Source organism: Taurulus bubalis, assembly GCF_910589615.1.
Source record: "Taurulus bubalis genome assembly, chromosome: 11".
NCBI lineage: Eukaryota > Metazoa > Chordata > Actinopteri > Perciformes > Cottidae > Taurulus > Taurulus bubalis.
In genome coordinates this window covers 28,171,920-28,194,915 of record NC_136599.1, presented here as the reverse complement: position 1 = coordinate 28,194,915, position 22,996 = coordinate 28,171,920, and the positions used below count along the sequence as shown (strand labels likewise).

Here is a 22,996-nt window from a genome sequence, read left to right as displayed (position 1 = left end):
TCTTCAGCAGACCTATAGCAGGAGGCAGGCCTATAGCAGGAGGCAGGCTTATAGCAGGAGGCAAGCCTACAGCCTGTTATGGCAATTCACTGAAAGTATATATTTGAAATGTATCTGTCCTTTTCTGACGAAGGTTGTTTTAAAACACCAAGGAAAGACAGTAACCTTCGGTGGTTTAGTTTAGTTTGAGCTTATATTTGGTAATAAGAGAACAGAGACCCGCTGAGCAGTTGTCATATCCCCGAGACCAAATCCAAATATAGGCAACTATTAATAGAACATCGGAACAGACTGAGCTTTGCTCGTCCTCTGCCCTGACAACACCACACTACTCTGTGTAGTGGCTTTGGAGGAAGTGCTGGACTGTAGACTCAAATAGGTGAGTTTATTGACAAAAGACAAGCTGTTCATTATGTACAAATATGTACAGTGCTACTAGTGGGGTAATATGGTACTATAAGCTCTCTAGTGGAATAATATGGTACTATAAGCTCTCTAGTGGGGTAATATGGTACTATTAGCTCTCTAGTGGAATAATATGGTACTATGAGCTCTCTAGTGGAATAATATGGTACTATGAGCTCTCTAGTGGGGTAATATGGTACTATAAGTTCTCTAGTGGGGTAATATGGTACTATGAGCTCTCTAGTGGGGTAATATGGTACTATAAGTTCTCTAGTGGGTAATATGGTACTATAAGTTCTCTAGTGGGTAATATGGTACTATAAGTTCTCTAGTGGGTAATATGGTACTATAAGTTCTCTAGTGGGTAATATGGTACTATAAGTTCTCTAGTGGGTAATATGGTACTATAAGCTCTCTAGTGGGGTAATATGGTACTATAAGTTCTCTAGTGGGGTAATATGGTACTATGAGCTCTCTAGTGGGTAATATGGTACTATGAGCTCTCTAACGGGGTAATTTGGTACTATAAGCTCTTAAGATAAGATGGTGCATCACCAATTAAGGCTTTGTAGGTGAGAAGAAGGATTTTAAATGTGATTCTTGATTTTACAGGGAGCCAGTGCAGAGCAGTTAATATAAGAGTAATGTGATCTCTTTTCTTAGTTTTTGTTAGTACACGAACTGCATCATTATGGATCAACTGGATATATTTAAGGGACTTATTAGAGCAGCTTAATAATAAGGATTTGCACTAGTCTAGTCTAGAAATAACAAATGCGTGAACTAATTTGTCTGCGTCGCTTTGAGACAAGATGTGCCTGATTTTGAAATGTTATTTAGGTAATGTAACATGATTCACTTGAAGATGATCGACCAGGCACTAATGAAGCATCTCTGTTCTTAATGGAGTTGTACTTTTTAGTTTCTAATGAACAGTTGCATTGTGTGTTATTTTGTCTTGACTTAGCTTTATCTGATTAGCATGGGGGACCTTCAGCACTTGGAGCAGGACTTCTACCAGACAGGATATTATATAGATGACCAGGGTCACACCACGGCACACTATGATACCTACGATTCCACAAACCCTGCTTATTACGACACGTAAGTATTCAGACTTTTCAGGATAGCCCTCTTTCCCACTGTGTGGAACTAGTGTCTGTAACATATCAAGACAGCAACAGGAACTGCGAGATTCAACATGTTTGTAGACCTTAAGGATACATACAGTTTTTTTTTCAGAAACTCTGAATGTAAACAGAAACTTTGTTTCTGTGAGGCACAGTGGACAATCAAGTTCACAAGCACAACTCAGAGGCAGGTGGCAGGCAATGTTCTTTAGTCGTGTATTCAGGCAAGGGTCAAAACCAGGAGATCAAACAAACAGGCGAACAAATCCGATAAGGGGCAGGCAAAATCCAAGGTCGGCAAAACAGGGTCAGAACAGGTAGGCAGAAAGTACAGCGATACACTGGTTTTGGCACAATGGACAAGACAATCTGGCAGAGGACCCATGCAAGTAAGGGGACCTAAATAGTGAGCTAATGAGGGAACGGGCTGCAGGTGAGATGGGCGTGAGGGCCAGGTGACGGTGATGAGGGGTAATCAGGTGTGAGTGGCAGGATCTGGAATGACAGGAGAGTGGTTAGAACTGACAGACAGGATGAAAACACTTAATATGACAGGGAATCCGTGACAGTTTCGCCACACCATGTATCGTATTTCCAGAATTCTCTAGACTCTTCTGAGGATGACATCACTCACAATGAAAAACATGTGAACCCATTTCCCAGCTGCGCATCTTCTTCTTGTGTATTACTCGTTAGAGCTCCCCTGACAAGCGACCTTGATGGTCGTTCCTTGAGATGTATTTTAGGAATTTAGTGTCACAAGCCGGAGTGAAGAGACGAGGAAAAGAGGAGGCACAACATTGGGAAATGAGAAAGTGAAAGTAGATGTGGCAGGTTTTGGAAAGGCTTTTACTGCAAAACATTTAGACGAAATAAATCCTTTATGACTTGAACATTACTGATCGATGACACATAGAACTTCGGAAGTATTTTTTTCTGATAGATTTTGCCACCTTGAAAGTATGTGCAGAATTATTCTAATATTTCTACATTTAGACTCTTTTAGGGAGGGGTCATATCAATATTTTTTCTTGCAATATTTTTCAGTGGAGCACAGGCTTTTGTGTCGGGGGCTCTGGATCCCCTCATGGAGCAGCAGTACACCGGACAATTCTACCAACCTGCAATGCTTTGTGGGACTGTTGTAAACCCAGGAACAGATTATTCTGAAGAGGAACCTACCCTTCTTGAGGGTAAAAAATAATCTGCATTTGAATCAATCTATGTTTTCTTTGGATCACGACAACTACCTATGTTGTATTAGTTGAGATCTAGCAAACAAGTGTCCTTTCATAGAGAGATCATACAGTGACCCCAGGAAACAGCTGGGGAATCAACAAATTACTGAAAATAAAATTTCTGTTCCTGTCTAGAGCTCGGCATAAATTTTGATCACATCTGGCAGAAGACACTGACCGTGTTGAACCCTTTTAAGCCTGCAGATGGCAGCATTATGAATGAGACTGATCTGACCGGTCCCATCCTCTTCTGTGTTGGACTGGGGGTCACTTTAATGATGGTATTATTATTATTATTATTATTATTATTATTATTACTTTAATGATGGCATAGCCTATCTTAACCCAGTATACTATGGGGTTAGTTCAGTCTCATAAATGACAAATGCGCACAGAACAATTCACAAATATATTCAATTCACAAATGCACACAGAAGGATTAACAAATGTGCACAGAACAATTCACAAATATATTCGATCTACAAATGTACACAGAAGGGTTTACAAATACATTCCAATGATTTATATAAATGTAAAAAAAAAAAATAAAAAAAAATCACAAATATATTTCTCCATTTGTTTGTGAAAAGCTTCACATTTACGAGTGGCTTTTTTGAGACTCCCCTGCCGTGTTTGGAGTCAAATGCATTTTTTTCAATATGGACCTATCCGTAGCCAATCAGATGTCGCCCTTATTGTCGCGGTCGCGCTGCACCGGGGGGCTGCGACAGCACCAGGTCTGAAGCAAGCGGTCTTCAGACCGCTTGCATCGGACCCGGTACCGCCGCGGCACACCGGTGCGGCGGGTCCGGAGAAGGCCGCGACCTGGCGCGACCAGCCCCCGTCTGAAGACCGCTTGCCCGCCGGTGTGAGGCCGGTAACAGCCTGGGTCGGGTCTTTGAGTCGGCCCAAAACTCCAGTGCAGTATAACACTGCAGTCAACTCAGCAGACACTCGGGTCTCCGTGGTCAAATCAGCTGCAGCAGGCACTGGGTACATCCCAAGTCTCTAAATTGTTGTTTCCTTGCTCCTCTGTCCTCGCTCCTCGATTGAACCGGAAGTGGTTCTGCGCGGCCATCTTGATGGCCGCCCCAAAGCTCTTATTCTGCTCTGAGGATCGAGGAGCAAGGAGCGAGGAGGGAAATCGGAGGAGTCATGATTGAGGAGCCCCGAGAGCGAGCTTCCGGGAAGTGTTTTAACGCTGGACACGCCTCCTCACTGTTCATCTGTTATTTGATTGGACGCTGCAGCTGAGCGGACTGATCGCTGAAGTTCCGATCTGTTTTCTTATTCACCATCTGGTTAACATATGTTCATAGTAGGTCTGAACAACAAAAGGACCACAAACAACTGTCTTCAAATATTTGATGTGTTGTTTCCCTCAATAACCTTTATTAGTTGGAATGCTTCAGCAACGAAGCATTCCAACTATTGATCTTCAAATCTTTATTAGTTGGAATGCTTCAGCATTGAAGCATTCCAACTATTGTTATCCTCTTCTTTATTCAACTTATTAGTTCAAATATTGTTATCCTCTTCTTTATTAGTTGAAATGCTTCAGCAGTCCAACTATTGTTATCCTCTTCTTTATTAGTTGGAATGCTTCAGCAATGAAGCATTCCAAGTATTGTTCTTCAAATCATTATTCAACTTATTCCGCTATTTCTTCCGTATGTATTTTGGACCTCTAAAACTTCTTCATATATTCAGCTACAGAAACCGTTCAACTATTACAATATTCAGCTACTTAAGGACATGCACGCTATATCTTTTCATATTTTTAACTTAAAATGAATGGGTTCGAATGGGGAAAATCCTCAAATCCTCTTTAACTTCAAAAGCTTACAGGTTCTGCATACGTTCAGCTAAAGACACCATTTAAACTTTTAAAATGTTGACAGAACCTTCAGCTATTATTCTACAATTTCAGATATCTGATACCTTTGATAGTTTTTTAACTGTCACCGTTTTCGTTTTATGCTTTTTTAGCAACTTTTCTGACTTTAACATGGGTGTGTATGGCGCAGCTCAGAGTGAGTGATGTCACTGCTAGAGTGGACAGACCTTGAGGATTTCTCCAAAAAAGTATTTGTTTTTTGCCATCTCCTCCACAATACTAAGTCTTTGGGCATAATTTATACATCAATACGTAGGAAATCGAGTCGATTTAAATCCAACAGATGCAGATGTGTTTAAATCGATACGATATGTGAGAGGGAGACACCCTCCTTCCTCCATTCACTTTTGGTGGAGAAAGTGAATTTGATTGCTAGCATGAAGTTAGCTTTGTTAGACTAAGCTCACTGACTGTGTGTCTAAGTGCTCGTGAACGGCCGCACATGCACGTTCGCGTGTGCGCGTGCGAACGGCCGCGCACGTGCACGTGGTAATACGGTTGCGTGCACTCTGACTCTTGACTTTTGATCATATTTATGTAGAAAATAAATAATAAATATATTTGTTTTATTTTAAAGTCAAGGAGTTGCTGATTCTTTAGAGATCAAAGACGATAGGGGCTGGTATTCATATCAAGGTCATATGAGCTGTAGAACACCTGAAGAAGCCCTAGTGTATCCTTTCAGGGAACTCACACACACACACACACACACACACACACACACACACACACACACAGGAGACGCTCTCTCCTGTGCGACGAAGTGTCATGATAAGTGGGCGGGCTTTACCCAGAACTTTACAGTTCGCTGGTGTAATTTTATAAATGTGAAACCATGACTGAACATTTGTACATAACTAGCGCCCCCTGCACTCTCAGCTGTAATCTGTGAAAATTAAATGATACTCTCTGTCAAGAGTGACATTGCACCATGTGTATGACAAACATATTTCTGACTTGAATCATTACGCTTTTTATGAAAATGAAAAGGAATGTTATCCAATGGAGGAAATATTCAAATCCTCTTCAACTTCAAAAGCTTACAGGATCTGCATACGTTCAGCTACAGACACCTTTTAAACGTTCAAATGTTGACAATACCTTCAGCTATTATTCTATAATTTCATGTTTTTTCATATTCAGCTATATTCAGCTATTTTCAGCTAAATTCAAGCGAGAAATGGTCCCATTCACTTAACTTGGGTTTCGGTGTGAAGAGAGCAAAAAAACACTCATCTTTGTGCCTATAGTGACTCGCCATAATTTAACATAGAGAAATGATTTGAAGTTTAAAACGTTGACAAAAGTCTGGAGTTTATTTGACCAATTAGGCATTTTTTGATAGCTAGCACAGTTTTCATGTAATTATTGTTCAAGTTTAGGAAAATTTGGAAACCATTTCAGAGTTTACAATGGGTGTATATGGGGCAGGTTAGAGTGATGATGTCATCGCTAGAGTGACGAGGAGCTTTGTACTAACCCCTGTATTTGTATTTGTATTTTGCCATCCACTCTACAATATTTACTTTTGAGGCATAATTTATATATGAAAACGTCAGAAAAACGTCGGGGACACCTGCGGGTCGCCGGCTCTCCCGGGCTCGAACATCTGCCTGGCTCGTTCTCGGACGGGCGAGCCGGCGACCCTTCGGCTTACACCGACGTGCTGGAGCGAGGGCCCAGTCACAGCTTTAATTTAGAGAGAGGTATATATATATATATATATATATATATATATACATATATATATATATATATATATATATATATATATATATATATATATATATATACATACACACACACACATATCAAGGGTGTCCAAACGTATTTCACCGAGGGCCACAAACAGAAAAATATATGAAAGTCTGGGTCACTCAAGTGAGGTATATCGCAAAATGAATCAACTGGTCAACTGGTCAACTGGTGATAGGGGGCAAAAACTGTGGGCTTTCACAACTCACAGGTTATCAAAAAAAACATGTTTTTTAGGGCGCTATTTGACTTCCTGTGCGGTTTAGAGCATGGTCCCAAGAGACTTTCTTTTCAGTTTACATGTGTTACATATTCCTAGCAAGTTTCATACATGTAGGTCAACCGTAGCGCTGGGGCTGCTTAATTGAATATTTGTAGGGGGCGCTATCGAGCCGAAGTTCCATTTTGAGTCATTCAAGTCATATCAGGCAACTCCATCTTTGCCTTTAAATGTGTGTGCCAAGTTTAGTTACGTATCGAGCATGCCTAGTCCCTCAAAAGTACCTTCGTTGTTGACCGCGAAGGATGGGTCGCCACGGCAACAGCGTTTCACGAAACATCATAAGCTTTGTGGGCTGACGTCATGAAAGTCTTGTTTGTCTAGAAGTAATTGGAAGTTGATCTGATTGACCGACTAAGAGAAGCAAGCCAAAGTATAGAAATATTTACTTCCTGTTGCCATTAGGTGGCGCTATGACTAATTAAAAATTAGACTGCACATGTCTTCAGGCCTGGAGGCTGATCAAACATGTGAAACCTGGAAAGGATCTTATTATGTGGAGTCGAGTTACATCGGTTTATTTGGTCATGGCGAAGGATCAAACTTCTGCGATCCCTGCAAAGGTCTCAACATCATATTGCCCGAATGTGAAATCAATCGTGTTTAATCTCTAGGAGGAGTTCGTCAGAATACAACGCCTGAAAACAAGGCCAAAATGCCAAAATTGAGCGGTTCACTGCAGCGCCCTTTAGTGTTTGAATATTATGAAACAATTTGGGTACGTTAAGGGACACGATGTTGACATATGCTACAAAGTTTGTGAAGATAGGCCAAGTAATTTGGAAGTTATGTGTATTGACATTTTGAGCCACGCCCCTAAGAGGTTAACTGGTTAATAACTTCTGAACGCAATGAGATATCAACAAAGTGGAAGATATACTTTGATCAAATTGAGCCAATGATTATCCACAGAAGGTTTCGTAAGAAATGGACCCAGAGTTTAGGAGGAGATGACAAGAATGTGTTTTTTACCAAATTAAAAATGGCGGAAAATCTAAGTAGGCGGAGCTTAAGGGTCTCGATTTGTTTTTTATAGAGCAGTTCCACCCGGACATGTGTGCCAAATCTCAGGTCAATCGGTCTTAGGTGGCACAAATTGATAGCTTTTACATCCAAAGGGGGCGCTATTCAGCTATTTCTTTCCGACTTTTGGCCGAACCCAAATCGCCGAGTCGGATGGGTGTGCACATTTTGAAGAATGTAGGTTTATCCCAAGCACCTCTTTTCCCTGCGCAATGGTGAATAATAATAATAATAATAAACAAACATTTGAATAACAATAGGTCCTCGACTTTGACTACGTCAGTGCTCGGGCCCTAATAATAATAATAATTTGAATTTCAATAGGTCCTCGACTCTGACTACGTCAGTGCTCTTGCCCAAATAAACATTTAAATAACAATAGGTCCTTGACTCTGATTACGTCAGTGCTCGGGCCCTAATAAACATGCGCATTTCAATAGTGTCCTCCGCTTTGACTACGGACTGCTGAAGCATTCCAACTAATAATAATAATAATAATAAGTTGAATAAACAAGTGGATAATAGTTTGCCTGCTCAAGTATTCCAACTAAAAATAATAACTAGAAATATAGCTGAATTTTTCTGAAAGTAGCTGAATATAAAAAATATGAATATAGACTAATAGCTGTTTTGTCAACATTTGAACCTTTAAAATGTGTCTGTAGCTGAATGTATGCAGATCCTGTACGCTTTTGAAGTTGAAGAGGATTTGAAGATTTTCTACATCCGCAAAAACATGCTCAAATCACCATTATAGTACATTCAACAGAGAGGAGAGGAGGAGACGATCGCACTGATATCCTTGATATTTTTCTGGAGTTTAAATAGACGTGGGAGCAACAGCTCCACTGAGGCTCACGTTCACACACACGTGCACGCACACACGCGAGTGCGCGCGACCGTAATAACATGTGCACGCGCTGCCGTTCGCACGCGGCTATTTTCTGAGAGATGAGACTCTTGCAAACGCGTCGATGTTGTTTGTGGGTCTCTAGGCTACACGATGTGTCTCTAGTTGCAATTTCTAAATCAGGTACGATCGACCCAGAGAAACATTTTTGAGGGAGATTTAACATGGCGCAGTAAGGAGGAGGACCACCTCTCATATTGTCTGATTTAAACACGTCTGAATCTGTTGGATTCAAATCGACCCAAGTTTACAAAGTAAGACAAGATTTCCTACGTTTTGATATATAAATTATGCCCAAAGACTTGTGGAGGAGATGGCAAAAAGCAAATACTTTTTTGGCGAAATCCTCAAGGTCTGTACCCTCTAGCTGTGACATCACTCACTCTCAGCTGCGCCATACACACCCATGTTAAAGTCAGAAAAGTTGCTGACAGCTGATCAGATGTGATCCGCTGTCAGTCGGCCGCAGTCATCAAAAACCGACGTCGCTTCACGTGACGCTTCAGAGGAAAGGACGTCCCATGACTATTGAAACATATTTCCTTGCGTCTTCTCTCCTCGCATGGTTTCCTTGCGTCTCTCCATGGATCCCTGGTGGGAGGGACTAAGATGCAAGGAAAGGACGCAAGTGAGGGATACAGGGATGCAATTTAGAGACTTGGGATATACCCACTGACATGAAACATATTCAAACGGACGGAAACAGCCATTTGACACAACATCCGGTTTTCAAAATACTGACTGATATAGATGTGTTAGAACATTTCAGAACACATCCAAACTAGGGCTGCAACTAACGATTATTTTAATAATCGATTAATCGGTTGACTATTTTTTCAATTAATCGATGAATCAGATTAAAAAAACAAAAAAACATTCATTTCCAACCCTTTATTCAAAAACAGAACTGACAGTGCAAAACATCTTCAGAAACTGCCCAAACAGGTTGCTCCTTGAACATCTCTGAGCTGTTAATTAAAAAAATTAAATAAAAATGGACTAACACAAAAAACATACACATGTATGCTTTACATCTGCCAAATGTGAGCCCTTTTTACTGTGGGACAGTGGGAACCTGCACTGCTCCTCTCACGTCTGTTTTCACCTCCACCTTCCTTAAACTCTTTCATTCACATCATCTGATCAATATCTGGGCCTCTTATGACCATGACGTCACGCTGTTGGCTAAGCCCAACTATGTGATTTGCTTCATTCTACTTAAAAAAAGTTAAAAAATAAATAAAAATAAAAACCTGCAGCCAGATCCGCCGGTTTAACGTTAACGAGTGACAGCGTGAACTGAACCAGACCGGGGGGTGACGGCATGTTTCATCACGTTACGTTTTTTTACAAGCAAGACTGAACTGTAACGGAACATAACGGAACTTTAACGACAATACACAACCCAAACACGTTAGCTAACATGATAGCAAGCTGACTAGCTTCCATTAAAAACAAGTTGGAGGGAAATGAAGACGCTGTCGACATCTTAACGCTGATTGGCCAAGACTCGACACTACATCAAAGATGTTTCATTTTGCGAAGACCACAACCTCAGCTTTTTTCCGTGTCTCACTCCAATCTCAGACACGCTGGCAAGCCAGTTGCTCTGCTCCTTTTCTTCTTCTTCGCGACTTATTGAATGGCGTAATAATCGCACGACACAACGAATCGATGATGAAATTCGTTGCCAACTCTTTTGATAATCAATTTTTATCAATTTGTTGTTGTAGCCCTAATTCATACATCTTAAGATGGGCACTTTGGGCTGTACTGGTACAGTTAAGATGTTGGATGTGTGTACCAGACGCCATTGTCTGGCTGATCACCTCCGCCAATTCCGTAACTGTACGCTGGCACCGCCCTCGTGGGTAGGGAACAGGGGAGCTGCACTCATGTGATTGGTTGAAAATGAGTGCGACATCTGATTGGCTACGAATAGGTCCATATAAAAAAATGCATTTGCGACTCCAAGCATGGCAGGGGAGTCTCACTCGTATATGTGAAGCTTTTCACAAACAAATGCAGAAATATATTTGTGATTTTTTTAACATTTATATAAATCATTGGAATGCATTTGTAAACCCTTCTGTGTACATTTGTAAATCGAATATATTTGTAAATTGTTCTGTGTGCATTTGTAAATCGAATATATTTGTGAATTGTTCTGTGCGCATTTGTCATTTATGAGACTGAACTAACCCCATAGATAATGCCATTACTAGGAATACTACTCAGCATTCACTGCTGTATGATATGTACAGTAGTGTGATTTAACAAATGCCTGCTTATTTCTTTATTCTCATATATTCAGGCAGGTAAAGCCCACTTTGGTTATGTGTATGGGATCAGTGCTACAGCCTGCATTGGGATGTACATTCTGCTGAATCTGATGAGTTCTCTGGCAGTGTCTTTTGGCTGTGTGGCCAGTGTCCTGGGCTACTGCCTCCTGCCCATGGTGGCCCTCTCTACATTCGCTGTCTTCTACTCTTTGCAGTAAGTTTATATTGGTGACTTGTTGGATGTTAAAACTCAAAAGTGTTGCGCATGGAGGGTGGTCGTCAAAGTTGTGGGTGGTAACAGGACATCTAGCTGTAAGGGCACTGTGTTGAGCAAGGCACTTACAGTATCTCGAAGATGCTGTAAAATGTCAACCCTGTCTCCTAAAAATTACGTTCCCCCAGAACTAATATGCATTCTCAATTATGTGTCTGAAGACCGCTTGCCCGCCAGCGTGAAACCGGTAACAGCCTCTGTCGCGTAGGCTCCGGTCTTCTCTGAGTCAGGTTGTTTGGGAATGAAGCCCAAAGTGTGTGATAAACTCCATCTAGTGCAGTAAACCACTGCAATCATCAGCAGACACTCGGATCTCTGTGGTCAAATTAGCTACAGAATCTGATGTGAAACAGATTCAAACCCACCGGAAATAGCCACGGGACACAACATCTGGTTTTCAAAATACTGACTGATATGGATGTATTCAGAACATTTCTGACCACATCCAAACATCTTAACTGTACCAGTACGTTGTGTTTGACATATTACAACATTTCTGTATGACCAGTACAGTTAAGATGTTTGGATATGGTCAGAAATGTTCTGAACACATCCATATCACACGATTCTAAACGTATTTGTAATACGTCAAACACAAACATTAAAACAACTAGAAATTGCATTTCCTGCTGAAAATGCATTGGAATGCAAAAAGCTGAAGCTTAAAGCTTAAATATTTGAAAATATAGCTGAATATAGCTGAAAATAGCGGAATATAGCTGAATTTAGCGGAATATAGCTGAATATAAAAATATGAAATTATAGAATAATAGCTGAAGGTTTTGTCAACATTTGAACGTTTAAAAAGTGTCTGTAGCTGAATGTATGCAGATCCTGTACGCTTTTGAAGTTGAAGAGGATTTGAAGATTTTCTACATCCGCAAAAACATGCTCAAATCACCATTATAGTACATTCAACAGAGAGGAGAGGAGGAGATGATCGCACTGATATCCTTGATATTTTTCTGGCGTTTAAATAGACGTGGGAGCAACAGCTCCACTGAGGCTCACGTTCACACACACGTGCACGCACACACACGAGTGCGCGCGACCGTAATAACATGTGCACGCGCTGCCGTTCGCAGCAGATTTCTTCCATTGGATCCCATTCATTTTAATTTTCAAAAAAAAAGCTGAATAATTCAAGTCACAAATATGAAAAGGTCATTGCCATCGTGTCCTTACGGAGCTCAACATTTTAATAGCTGATCGGTTTCTGTAGCTGAATATATGAAGGAGAAGAGATTCAAAATATGTACGGAAGAAATAGAAGAAGATATATAAGTTGAACGAGAGAGGTATAGAAAGAGAGAGGGAGAGAGTGTAACAAAAGAGAGAGAAAGAAAGAAAGACAAAAGAGGGAGAGAGAGGGGTATAGAACAGAGAGGTATAGAAAGAGAGGGAGAGAAAGAGAGACAGACAGAGGGAGGGAGGGAGGGCAGAGAGAAATATGGAGTGTTGGTAGCATGTCAAGAAACTAACTCGGAGGGACTTAGGACCAAGGGGAATGCAGGTATGAATTTGTCATACACTCATACCCATGGTGCAATGTCACTCTTGACAGAGAGAATCATTTAATTTTCACAGAATACAGCTGAGAGTGCAGGGGGCGCTACTTATGTGACAGGGTACAAATGTTCAGTCATGGTTTCACATTTATAAAATTACACAAGCAAACTGTATGCTGGGTAAAGCCCGTCCACTTATCATGATACTTCGTCGCACAGGCGAGAGCGTCTCCTGCGAGACGGAGTTTCCCAGTGTGTGTGTGTGTGTGGCCGTTTCTCAATCAGCGTTCTTCTCTGGACTCGTGTTCTCTGGACTCGTGAAACGTCATCAGTCGCGGCCCAAGTACTGTTCCAATTCAAAAGTCCGCTTCTCGCCAAGAACGGTGAAAATGCCCGGATGTGACTTGATCCGCCCATTTTACCGGGGACGCATCAGAGCAGACTTGAGCGTACTTGAGAGAGCCAATATCCCAGAATGCATTTCGGACCAGCAAACGGGGAACAATGACGGATGAGAAAACTCATAACTGAAAGTTGACATTCTCTGAATACCACCGTTGTTGAGTCACAAAGTTTAATTTTAGGATGTTTTCAGGCGAGAAGTTAGTTGTTTAAGCATCAAATCTGTGGTCGCTTTCTCAAGAATCGGCCGACTTAAAAAGATACGCCGACGGGTCAAGGTTCTGCTCGCGGGACCGTGAGCCCCGCAGCACCGGGCCGTCAGCGCTCTGCTGCCCGCCGAGAGCAGCCTGATCTCGGCTGGACTTTTTGAAATGATCCGCTGGCTCCGATGTCTCCATATCGATTAAACATGAGATATAATTCTGTTTTGAGGATTTAACAAGCAATCATTATTATTTATTCACAGTCACATTAAATCAGTTTGACTGAGGGAAAGGTAAAGGTTTATAACTTAAGATTTTAATTTAACTTTTACTTTAAACTACAGCGGTGTCTTAGTACTTTTGACCGAATTGTTTGCAATTATATGTATATATATAAGTATATATATATAATACATATTTATAAACATATAATATATACAATTATATATGTATCTATATAAATATATAAGTATATATAAAACACATTTATAAACATATTATATCTACATTTATATGTGTATCTCTATAAGTATTTATATAAAATACATATTTATAAACACAATATATATACAATGAGATGTGTATCTGTGTGTATATATATATAATATATATATTTATAAACACATTAATATATATACACACAATATATATATATATATATATATATATATATATATATATATATATATATATATATATATATATATATACACAATGATATGTATTTGTCTGTGAAACCAGTACAAAAAAGCAGGGTTGTCATATTTTGTTTGAATGTAAAAATACTTTACAGTGAAGAATCAGAGTAACCATGACAACAACAGCTGAGGTGGTGACGTCATCAAGTCAGCTGCTGTTCTGCGTTCTCCTGTCCTTGAGAGTCTGGTCTTTCAAGTCCAGACTCCCAAGACCAGACTCCAGAAGTTCACAAGCCAAGACCTGTGTACTTGGTATTGAGAAACGGCCTGTGTGTGTCTGTCTGGCATCAAATTCACTTTTCTTCCTCTCCACTAAGAGCACGCAGTTGCTCTCTGTGTGTGTCCTCTCTTTGTATGATATAGCAGTTTGAGTGTGTGAAGCTGCACTGATTAGCTAATTTGATGCACCTGTATCATGAGTGTCAGACTGAGTTTTTGCTTTGAAGATGACCTCCATAGACTTCAATGCATTAATTTTTTTCATAAAAAGCTTAATATTTCAAGAACTTCAAAGGCAAGACGCCCAAATAATCATACTGTCTGAGAGATAAGACTCACGCGAACACGTGGAAGTTGTTTGTGGGTCTGTGGGTTACACAATGTGTCTCTAGTTGCGATTTCGAAATCGGGTACAATTGTCTGTGGGAGACATTTTAGCAGGGAGATTTAACATGGGAGGGAATGGAGGAAGGAGGAGGACCTCCTCTCACATATAGTTTGATTTAAACACGTCTGAATCTGTTGGATTCAAATCGACACAAGTTTACGAAGTAAGACAAGATTTCCAACGTTTTGATATATAAATTATGCTCAAAAAGTTAATATTGTGGAGTAGATGGCTGCGCAATACACACCCATGTTAAAGGCAGAAAAGGTCGGAAAAAAAGCATGAAACGAAAACGGTGACAGTTAAAAAACTATTAAAGATATAAAAAAATCTGAAATTATACAATAATAGCTGAGTTTAAATGGTGCTATAGCTGAACGTATGCAGAACCTCTAAGCTTTTGAAGTTGATTTGAAGATTTTCTCCATTCGATTCATTAATTTTCCATTCATTTTAAATTTTCATAAAAAGCTTAATAATTCAAAAAGTTAAATAGTTAACAATATGAAGAGATATAGCCATTGTGTCCTTAAGTAGCTGAATATTTTAATAGCTGAACGGTTTCTGTAGCTGAATATATGAAGGAGGAGTCGAGGTCCAAAATACGTATGGAAGAAATAGAATAATACGTTTATTAAAGATACGAAGAACAATAGTTGGAATGCTTCATTGCTGAAGCATTCCAACTAATAAAGATTTGAAGAACAATAGTTGGAATGCTTCAATGTTGAAGGGGCACACTCTAGACCTAATCATCACCAAAGGTCTGAACATTTCCAAGGTTGCTGTGACTGATGTTGCACTCTCTGATAATTTCTGTGTTTTCTTTGAGAGTGCAATCAAAGCGTTACATCACTGAAAACGCCAGTGAACTATTTATTCAGAAGTTCTGCTCCACACCAGCCCTCTCTTGCATCTCAGTCAATGAGCTTGTGGATGGCTTCAATTCTAAAGTAAAAAAATGTATTGACGCCATTGCACCCATTAAGGTGAAGGTTGTCTCGGGTACGAAAATATCCCCTTGGAGAAATGCCACACTGGTCAGAATAGAGAAAAGAGAGTGTCGGAAAGCTGAACGCAGGGGGCGAAAAACTAATCTCCAGGTTCACTGTGATATCTATAAAGAGAGACTTCACAATTATAATTTGGAACTTAGAAATGCAAGACAGTCCTTCTTCTCTGACATCATAACCAAAAACAAAAACAATACACGCGCCTTATTTGCTACCGTAACAAACCCTCCGGTGTCGGTAACGGCTACGCTCCAATCCACCTGGGCATGTTATCAATTTGCCTCCTATTTTGCTGATAAAATTCAGAAAATTAGACAAGCAGTCGGTGGCTCCACACCAACCACAGGATATGTGTTGTCCCCATCTTTAAATAGCATCCATTCAAATATCATGACACAATTTCACTCAATTAACCAAAGACGCCTAGAAGACATTATACAACATCTGAAAATATCCTCCTGCTGCTTGGATATTCTACCAACACACTTTTTCAAAAATATTTCACACTGCATGACCGCTGATCTTTTACAAATTGTAAACACATCCCTTCTCTCAGGTGTCTTCCCACAAGCCCTAAAAACTGCAGTTATTAAACCACTTCTAAAGAAGGCTAGTTTAGACCCCGAAAGATTGAAAAACTATAGACCAATATCAAACCTCCCATTCTTAAGTAAAATAATGGAAAAAGTGGTTTTTCAACAGCTGAACAACTTCTTGGACGAAAATAACTGTTTTGATGTCTTCCAGTCCGGCTTTCGTCAGCACCACAGTACTGAAACTGCTCTTGTTAAGGTTTTCAACGACATCACTTAAACACAGACAGTGGCAGAACCTCAGTCTTAGTGTTACTGGATCTCAGTGCTGCATTCGACACGGTCGATCATGACATACTACTAGACAAACTGAAAGTCTGGGTAGGACTCTCTGGCGCAGCATTTAACTGGTCTGAAGCCTACTTGAAGGACCGACAATACTTTGTGTGGTAGCTAATTACACATCAGAGCTGACTAGGATGACATGTGGTGTTCCCCAAGGTTTAATACTGGGGCCTCTTCTGTTCAACATCTACATGCTTCACTGGCTCAGATTATGAAAAACAACAAAGTGTGTTATCATAATTATGCAGATGACACACAACTCTACATAACTATATCACCAGGGGACTATAGTCCCATACAAGGGCTGGCTAAATGCATTGAAGAAATCAATAACTGGATGTGCCAGAATTTTCTTCAATTAAATCAAGATAAAACAGAAGTAATTGTTCTTTGTGCCAAGGATGAACGATTGAAAGTCAGCGCTCAGCTTCAATCACTGATGTTAAAAACCTCAAACCAAGCTAGAAATCTAGGTGTAGTTATGGATTCAGACCTCAACCTGAACAGCCATATCAAGACAATTACAAAATCAGCCTACTACCACCTGAAGAATATATCAAGGGTTAGAGGACTTATGTCTCAACAGGATCTGGAGAAACTTGTCCATGTATTTATCTTCAGTAGACTTGACTACTGTAACGGTGTGTTCACAGGTCATTTATCTTCATTAGACTTGACTACTGTAACGGTGTGTTCACAGGTCATTTATCTTCAGTTGACTTGACTACTGTAACGGTGTGTTCACAGGTCATTTATCTTCAGTTGACTTGACTACTGTAACGGTGTGTTCACAGGCCTCTGTAAAAAGTCAATCAGAAAGCTGCAGCTGATTCAGAACGCTGCAGCTCGAGTCCTCACTAAGACCAGGAAAGTGGATCACATCACTCCAGTTCTGAGGTCTTTGCACTGGCTCCCTGTCAAACAAAGAATTGACTTTAAAATCCTGCTGCTGGTTTATAAAGCACTGAATGGTTTAGGGCCTAAGTATGTTTGTGATCTGCTGCTACCTTATGAACCATCCCGGCCCCTCAGGTCGTCTGGGACGGGTCTACTTTCTGTTCTAAGAGTCAGAACTAAACATGGAGAAGCAGCGTTCAGCTTTTCTGCTCCACATATCTGGAACAAGGTCCTGAGAGCTGCAGGTCTGCTGAGACCCTCAGCTCCTTTAAGTCCACATTGAAGACTTTTCTGTTTGCTGCTGCCTTTAATTAACCAGATTCAATTACTGCATCTCACTACTGCATTTTATTTCTTAAACTGCACTGCAACTTTTATTCAACTTTTATTTTTTATTTTGCTTTTTGACTGTTTTAATGTTTTCTTAACTGTTTTTAAATCTGCATTATGTTTTGATGCTTTTAATGGTTTTATGTGAAGCACTTTAAATCGCCTTGTTGTTGAAATGTGCTATACAAATAAACTTGCCTTGCCTTGCCTTGCCTTCTGAAAATGCTCCATATGGAATAATTTTTCATTTGGAATATCAAAATGGAATTTGTTGTTTACATGAACGTTTTCATATTAAATAGTGTGCATGTTAGTGACTTTTACCTCTGTAATCACAACCTAACTGCTCCCACTTTAATGCTTTCAGCTGGTGACACCATTTCACTTTGTCATTAGCGCCAGCATCGTCACTACAGAGAATGAGCATGTTAATGTCAGTTTTAATTCGGACTGACAGAGAGACGGTCAGATGTCACTAACATGCAGGACTCATGCAGAGTTGAGCTCAGGTTGACTTTCATGCTTCAAATCCCCCTTTGTTTTCACAGAGGCATCCTGGGTACAGTTCTGGCCTTGTTAGGAATTTGTTGGTGTAGTCTCTCTGCCTCCAAGATCTTCATCTCCACTCTGGCTATGGAGGGCCAACAGCTGCTGGTGGCTTACCCATGTGCCCTGCTCTATGGGCTCTTTGCATTAGTCACTGTGTTCTAATAATCACCAGATTAAACCCGGAAGAAAATCTTCATGATTCAAGCAACCTTTTTTATTTCTAGCAATACATTTAAAATGAGGAAATGTTGTTTATCCCGGTCTATTTGTGTGCTTAGGGAAAGCACTCAATGAAAGGGAATTTAGGAACTTGGAGCTAAGCTCTTTTCCCATATGTCTCATTGCATTACAGCGTGTGGCAGGCTGGTGAAATCGCCATGACACCTCTTGAGTACTGTTACAAAGAAAACTCTACACTCTGGACAATAAATAAGCCATTGCATTTTCATCTCTTTGGAGCATTATCATTTACTGAGCTTTGAGGATTTTTGATCATTTTCAAATTGGTGTCAGGTATAACAAATTTGAGATGGAGCTTCAGCTCCAGGCGGAATGGTTTCATTGTGTTGTTTTATTTAGTGCAGCTTTATTTAATACTTACATAGCAGATAGTTGTCTTGTGATCTGAAACAAGACCCTAATGCCTTTCATGGTATTCATTCTGTCTTCAAAGATTTTGATAAATACATATATATACATGTAATAAGTATACCTGACATTTCAAGGTGTCAGCTATCCTTAATCCTTCCCTCACAGTTTGGATCCAGGCTGCATTTTGAATCATAGCACCTCAGTCGATCAGAACAATGTTATCAGCTGTGACCACCGTGCACAGCGGTGAGCTAACTGGTGGGTCACGCTCACATGCACTAACATGCACTAGAAGCAGTGGCGGTGCGTCAATAGAGGGCGCTAGGGCGCCGCCCCTCTTCAAATTTTGAGATGAAAAAAATAAATAATAATATATATTATCAAAAAACATTATGCAACAAATAATTTAAATAAGAAATATACCGTGTTGACGCGCTAAATGTGTGTGGGAGACCGTAATCCCCTGTCAATAACCACTTAAGTTAAGTGCCTCTCGGGGTGCTGGCCAAATGTGAGTTTATGGCAGCGAACAAACATTTCACGGTCGTTACGGCAAGGACAGCTTCTCATTGGCGGATGAAACGCGAACAAACGTGCGCCCTAGCCAATGACATCATTTCTTATTGCAACGTGAATGGACTATTCGTCGAATCAGAGACCTTTATCATTCCCTCACAGCCCATACAGCTCCCACGTAGCTACGCGAGCAACACTAGCAGAGGCTTTGATTATGTTAGCATGGCGACTGAACACTCTGTGGCATCTCTACGCGAAACACCTTTCAACCGACGGTCAGATGTTGACAAGAAGAGGCTGAAAGAGTTGGGACCCGAACGTCCGGATTTAAAACTTCAGCAGCAAAGGACGTACACCCGGAGCTTCTCCTCAAGCTATATGCTAACCGGAGCTGGTTAGCTGGATGCTAAGTGTGGAGCAAAGCAGTGGCTCTGAGCAGCGAGGAAGCGCCGGGCTGTGAAGGAAGATGAGCTTGAAGGATCGCTGCAGAGGTGAGTGTCAACATCAGCAGATGCCTGTGTTAGAGTTTAATGTTTTATCTTTCCCACAGCAGGACACATGCTGGACATTGTTAGCTTTGGGTGGATATCACATCAGACTATAACTTTATCTAAAATACCAATTCAACCCCATGTGCGTGTGCATGTGTGTGTGTGTGTGTGTGTGTGTGTGTGTGTCATAGCAGGCTAGAGCATCAAGGTGGCTCCTGGCCTTTTGTCTGTTGATGAGCCATCAAGACACACAAAACATAGTTTTTGTCTGTAGTATGAAGCCTGGTTGTAGTAGATAATTCCCCACATCTTATCTGTCTCTCTCTATATATTTATCTGTAGGTTGGTGACACCATACTTGGACACACCAGGGAACGCTTTGCCTTCAAAGACCACCTCACCAGTGCCTCCTTACTGCAGGGCCCCCAGTTTAAATGTCTTTACAAGCAGTGGGGCCTACTCTGTCAAACACCCAATGTAAAATGTGATGTCTCTCTTTCTGAATCTATTCTGCTCTAAGCCTCTTTCATGTGAGGGTGTGGGCACCTCTTTTATTCTGTAAACCTCTGAAACCCAACCCAATGTTTCTTAAACCTGCTCTGAACCTCTCATGCCCAAAGTTACAGTTTGTTGATAGTTGTTATTGGACAGTGTTGAGCACTGTGTTTTCTTGAAATAAAGCATTGTTTTTTTAGAATATTCTACTCAAAACCTCTGTTTTTCTCATTGTGGAGTGCTATTTAAACCGCGCCGCCCAACTGCGCCCCCCCCCCCCCCCCCCCCCCCCCACAAAAAAAAAAAAATCACTAGCCGCCACTGACTGGAAGCATCCCGATATGTCAACAAAGCCAGGAGAAGAAGTTCTGGTAACATCACACACAGAGAGACCTCATTATTCTCTGCTCAGGTAGACATTACTCTGCTCGATATTTACAGAGACAAAAGTTGGTTGCTTCTATAATAGTGGTCTGAATGTTGTACATTGCTCCTCTAAATAATCTTCCAGAAAATACAATTGCAAATGAATGAGTGTTTCCATCCCCTACTGTTTGATGAATATCAGGGGTTAGTTCATGAAATAAACAGCTGGTGGGGCCACTTCTCCAGGTGGCTGTCATTAAACTGTTACCGAAAAAAAAAGCAGACGACATGACGTAACCAAAAAAGCAGTAGTGAAACCTCAAAAAAAGAAAAAACATGTTGACAACATGATAGAGATATATTCCTGTATTAATGTCTGGGGGCCTACAAGCTCCTCATCGCTCCGCATCAGGTATGTGCGGAGTCCGCACATACCTGATGTTTTAGAGTCTTCAGCGGAAGCTTGAGTGACAGCTAAGTCACATACTTTGAGTATGAAGTCTGAGTCCACTGCAGCTTCTTCCAGTTTGTTTTCATCATTTACAAACTTATCCACCTCAGCCAAGCTTAAAAGCAGGTTGTAGTAGACACTTTCTCTTTATTTGCAGTGTCCATTTCGTTTCTTTTTTCAAAATTGAAAGTGGCTTTACTTCGAAATAATAACAGAGTGCCAGTCCATCATAATCCAGAGACATATTATGTCTGTCCAACTCGTAAAAATTGAAAAAATTGTTAACACACCAATCAGAAGGTAGAGGTTGAGAGACAAGAGACAGAGAGACAAGAGACAGAGAGACAAGAGACAGAGAGACAAGAGAGAGAGAGACGAGAGCCAAGAGGACAGCAAAGACAAGTAATTTCTGATGACATCCGTGTCACAGTTGTTCATCATGTGGTGGTACATGGGAGGACAATGAAAGAAGCTGGCCAACTAATCCAGCCAAACTTAAGCCGTTTCACAGTTGCATCCATTGTTTGTACTTTCAGGAGGGAAAACAGGTAATTTGCCTCATTGTCAGCCATCTATTGGAGGCAGGAGGCGATTGCTCACTGCTGAACAGGAGACTGCCTTGGTAAATATGGTGATTGGCAATAATGCCATCACTTTGAGGGAGATTCAAACCCGCATTATTGAAGACCAGGAAATATTTCAAGGGATTAACAGCATAAGCCTTTCCACCATTGGCCGGGTTATACAGCGGAACCACATAAGGACGAAGCAACTTTACCGCGTGCCTTTTGAGAGGAATTCCGATAGGGTTAAGGAGCAACGACTCAATATGTGCAGGTAATTGCACTATACAGAAATGCTATACTATTCCAATACACATATATGTTTGAAGTAAAATGTGTGTTTTTTGATTCCTGTAGACAATGTTTGAGATGGTTGCAATGGCTGACCCACACGAATACATCTTTATCGATGAAGCAGCGTTCAATCTCACAAAAAGGCGCAAAAGGGGCCGCAACATCATTGGACACCGTGCAATCATCCAAGTTCCCGGTCAGAGGGGGGGCAACATCACCATGTGTGCAGCCATTAGCAACCGTGGCATCCTCCACCACCATGCTGTACTGGGTCCATACAACACTGCACTAGTCCTTCAGTTTCTAGATCAGCTGCACAATAACATTCTCCAACAAGAAGGGGAGCCACGGCAACCAGAACAAGCCCAATATGTTGTAATTTGGGATAACGTGAGCTTCCATCAGGCTGCTCTGGTTCGCACCTGGTTCAATGACCACCCCAGGTTCAGTGTCCTTTTTCTACCAGCATACTCCCCTTTTCTGAATCCAATAGAGGAATTGTTCTCAGCATGGCGGTGGAGAGTCTATGACCGCAACCCATACACAGCACAATCTCCTGGAGGCATGGTGAATGCATGTGAGAATATTTCTCTGGAATCTATCCAGGGTTGGATCAAACACACAAGGGGATATTTCCCATGCTGCCTGGCGAGAGAAGATCTAATGTGTGACATTGATGAAATACTATGGCCTGACCCTGACCTGAGACAAGATCATGCTGATATTGATGCCGATGCTGATGAACCTGTATATGTGCTCAATCTGGAAGTGCTGTGAATAAACCCTATTATTGACATTTTGGTGGCAGTGTGTTGAATTAATCCCTCCTGTGTGTAACAAACACTAATGTAATCTGTGTTTTGACAGCTTGTGTGTATTGTCTGAGGGTAAAGACTGATTGGGACCCAGAAGTTAGATGTTTGGACTGTTGGGTGTGAGTATTTAAAATT

At 40.9% G+C, this 22,996-nt stretch overlaps 1 protein-coding gene across 2 annotated transcripts; it reads left to right on the top strand.

Moving 5' to 3' along the window:
* Positions 1 to 272: 272 nt before the first annotated feature.
* LOC306743454 (protein YIPF7-like) lies at positions 273 to 18,721 on the top strand. 2 transcript variants are annotated; one of them, XM_079225964.1, is made up of 6 exons: positions 273 to 379; positions 1,387 to 1,509; positions 2,583 to 2,728; positions 2,909 to 3,054; positions 10,953 to 11,134; positions 18,279 to 18,721. In XM_079225964.1, the coding sequence occupies exons 2-6, from the start codon at positions 1,388 to 1,390 to the stop codon at positions 18,439 to 18,441; spliced, it is 759 nt and encodes a 252-aa protein (XP_079082090.1). In that variant the 5' UTR covers positions 273 to 379; position 1,387; the 3' UTR covers positions 18,442 to 18,721. The 2 variants fall into 2 exon arrangements, with proteins under 2 accessions (XP_079082090.1, XP_079082091.1); XM_079225965.1 differs by having other exon boundaries at positions 335 to 379; positions 1,373 to 1,509.
* Positions 18,722 to 22,996: the final 4,275 nt, after the last annotated feature.

Bases quoted from the DNA above. Each gene is read 5' to 3' on its own strand.
- LOC306743454 (XM_079225964.1), top strand. From the start codon at position 1,388: ATGGGGGACCTTCAGCACTTGGAGCAGGACTTCTACCAGACAGGATAT. The intron at 1,510-2,582 runs GTAAGTATTCAG...AATATTTTTCAG, and splicing joins AACCCTGCTTATTACGACAC to TGGAGCACAGGCTTTTGTGT. The intron at 11,135-18,278 runs GTAAGTTTATAT...TTGTTTTCACAG, and splicing joins GCTGTCTTCTACTCTTTGCA to AGGCATCCTGGGTACAGTTC.